This window comes from Neoarius graeffei, chromosome 2, assembly GCF_027579695.1.
Source record: "Neoarius graeffei isolate fNeoGra1 chromosome 2, fNeoGra1.pri, whole genome shotgun sequence".
Lineage (NCBI taxonomy): Eukaryota > Metazoa > Chordata > Actinopteri > Siluriformes > Ariidae > Neoarius > Neoarius graeffei.
This window is the reverse complement of record NC_083570.1, coordinates 2036802-2039973: the sequence shown is the minus strand read 5'-3', so window position 1 is coordinate 2039973 and position 3172 is coordinate 2036802. Positions and strand designations below refer to the sequence as shown.

The following is a 3172-nucleotide window of genomic DNA, read 5'->3' as shown; positions in this document are numbered from 1 at the left end:
ATGAACCTGATGGAGTTTAACCAATCTGATCGCTGTGTGAATTTCTCCTGTCCAGAGAGATCTGCATCTCCTGTAGTTTATATCTTACTGTACGTGTGTTCAGCTGCTGTGGTTCTTCTAACAGTGTGTGGAAATCTGCTCGTCATCATCTCTGTTTTTCACTTCAAGCAGCTTCACACACCAACAAACACACTCGTGTTCTCTCTGGCCATGTCGGATTTCTTCATTGGTGCTTTTGTTATGCCGCCGATGTTAATCTGGATAATCGAGTCATGCTGGATATTTGGGAGAGGTGTCTGTCTCTACCTTTTATTGATAAGTTGTTTCCTCACAATCGTGTCCGTCTATAATATTGCTCTGATTGCTGTGGATCGATATTTGGCTCTCTCAAACCCCTTTCTCTACATGAACCATGTCTCTGTGAGGATCACTCGTGTTGTAATTGTTTTTGACTGGGGTGTATTGATGGTCTATAACTTGGCACTTTTATATTTCAATGGAAACTTCATGAATGTTTTACTGTGTCCTGGAGAGTGTTTTTACTTTCTAAATGAGGTTTGGTCTGTAATTGAGCTTGTATTTTCTTTTATCTTTCCACTTTCTGTCATAATCATATTGTATACTCGGGTTTTTGTGATTGCTAAGAAACATGCCACTGCGATCAGAGAGCTTAATAATTACACACGGTCTAAAACACAGAAAATCACATCACACTCGATGAAATCTGAGAGAAAAGCAGCTAAAGTCCTCGGCATTTTAGTGTCTGTATTTCTGATCTGTTTACTTCCATATTTTATTTCCAGTTTTTTAGGTTATGTTATTGAAGTCCAGCAAGAAACTTTTACAACAATCATTTTCATAATTTGTCTTAATTCCACCATTAATCCATTTATTTATGCTCTGTTTTACCCATGGTTTAGGAGGTGCATTAAATTAATTATCACTCTGCAAATATTCCAAACAGACTCTGCATTAATCAATGTATTTTCATAAACAGATGGGTTTTTTTGTTTTGTTTTGTTTTGTTTTAATTCCACCTGATCATGTTCCCAAATATTGCTTTTACTGTATATTCATCATTATCTTCTTCTCCCTTGTCCAGCACTGCTGCCATTCTGGCTCCATTTGGACCCTCTTGAGCCATGTCATAATAACTGGATCATAATTTTAAGCCAGATGCCCTTCCTGCCACAACCCTCACACCGGTTCATCAGAGGGTTCACCATCTTGCTTAAGAAAGGTCCCAAGCACTTCGAGTGGAACAAGGCTGCGGAGGATGCCTTCAAAGAGCTCAAATCAGCCATCACAATAACACCAATTCTCAGACATCCAGACCCTTCAAATCATTCATCATGGCTGTAGATGCCTCCGAGACAGAAATGGGAGAGGTGTTGTCACAGCGCTTTGGGGAGAAGCCCAAGCTACACCCTGTTGCCTTTTTTTTTCGAAGAAACTCTCAACAGCTAAACAGAATTATGACATCAGGAATCTGGAACTTCTTGCAGTAAAGCTTTCCTGAGAGGAATGGAGACACTGGCTTGAGGGGGCCACACATCCGTTTGTTATTCTCTCTGATCCTAAGAACCTTCAATATCTAAAGACAGCAAAATGGCTGAATCCATGTCAGGCAATGTGGGCACTCTTCTTCACACCTTTCCAGGTCACCATCTCCAATGGTACTGGTTCCAGAAACACTAAGGCCAATGCATGATCCATAATTCAGACATCTACAACCATCAACCATGAACCCACTCCTATCCTGCAACCTACATTGTTTTATAAAAGTATTTATCCCCCTTGTTGTTTGTCCCATTTTGTTGCATTACAAGCTGGAATAAAAATGGCTTGTTTGGGGCGCGGGGGGTTCGCATCATTTTATTTATAAAACATGCCTACCACTTTAAAGGTGCAAATTGTTTTGTTTTTTTATTGTGACACAAACAATAATTAAGAGGAAAAAACAGAAATCTGGAGTGTGCATAGATATTCACCCATTTCATATGAAATCCCTAAATAAGAGCTGGTCCAACCAGTTAACTTCATAAGTCATATAATTAGTTGATTAAGATCCACCTGTGTGCAATAAAGTGTCCTATGATCTGTGACATGATGTCTGTTTAAATCAACCTTCTCTGGAAGGCCCCTGACTCTGCAACATTACGAAGCAAGCAACATGAAAACCAAGGAGCCTCCAAACAGGTCAGAGACAAAGTTGTGGAGAAGTATAGATCAGGGTTGGGTTATAAAAAAAATCCCAAACTTTGAATATCCCACAGAGCACCATTAAATCAAATATAGCAAAATGGAAAGATTATGGCACCACTACAAACCTGACAAGAGAAGGCCCCGCCCACCAAAATTCACAGACCAGGCAAGGAGGGCATTAATCAGAGATGCAACAAAAACACCAAAAATAAAACTGAAGGAGCTGAAAAGATCCACAGCGGAGATGGGAGTATCTGTCCATAGGACCACTTTAAGCCATACGCTCCACAGAGCAGGGCTTTATAGAAGAGCGGCCAGAAAAAAGCCATTGCTTAAAGAAAAAAAATATATATAAGAAAACACATTTGGCGTTTGCCCAACAGCGTGTGGCAGATTCCCCAAATACATGGAAGAAGATTCTCTGGTCAAATGAGACTAAAGTTGATCTTTTTGGCCATCATGGGAAACAACATATGTGGTGCAAATGCAACACTTTCCATCACCGTGAGAACACCATTCCTACAGTGAGCCATGGTGGTGGCAGCATCATGCTGTGGGGATGTTTTTCATCTGCAGCGACAGGAAAGCTGGTCAGAATTGAAGGAAAGATGGATGGCACTAAATATGGGGCAATTCTGAAGGAAAACCTGTTTGAGTCAGCCAGAGTTTTGAGACTGGGATGAAGGTTCACATTCTAACAGGACAATGACCCTAAACACACTGCTAAACCTACATTACAGTGGTTTAAAGGGAAACATTTAAATGTCTTGGAATGGCAGAGTCAAAGCCCAGACCTCAATCCAGTTGAGAATCTGCGGCATAACTTGAAGGTTGCTGTACACCGACGCAACCCATCTAACTTGAAGACTTGGAGCAGTTTTGCCTTGAGGAAAGGGCAAAAATCCCATTGGCTAGATATTCTAAGCTAATAGAGACATACCCCAAGAGACTTGCAGCTGTAATTGCT

General features: G+C 40.7%; 1 protein-coding gene across 1 annotated transcript; it reads left to right on the top strand.

Annotated features, from left to right (window-relative positions):
- LOC132871286 (trace amine-associated receptor 13c-like) lies at positions 1–993 on the top strand. Its single transcript, XM_060905406.1, has one exon. It carries the CDS (start codon positions 1–3, stop codon positions 991–993), a length of 993 nt encoding a protein of 330 aa, XP_060761389.1.
- The last annotated feature ends 2179 nt before the right edge of the window (positions 994–3172 follow it).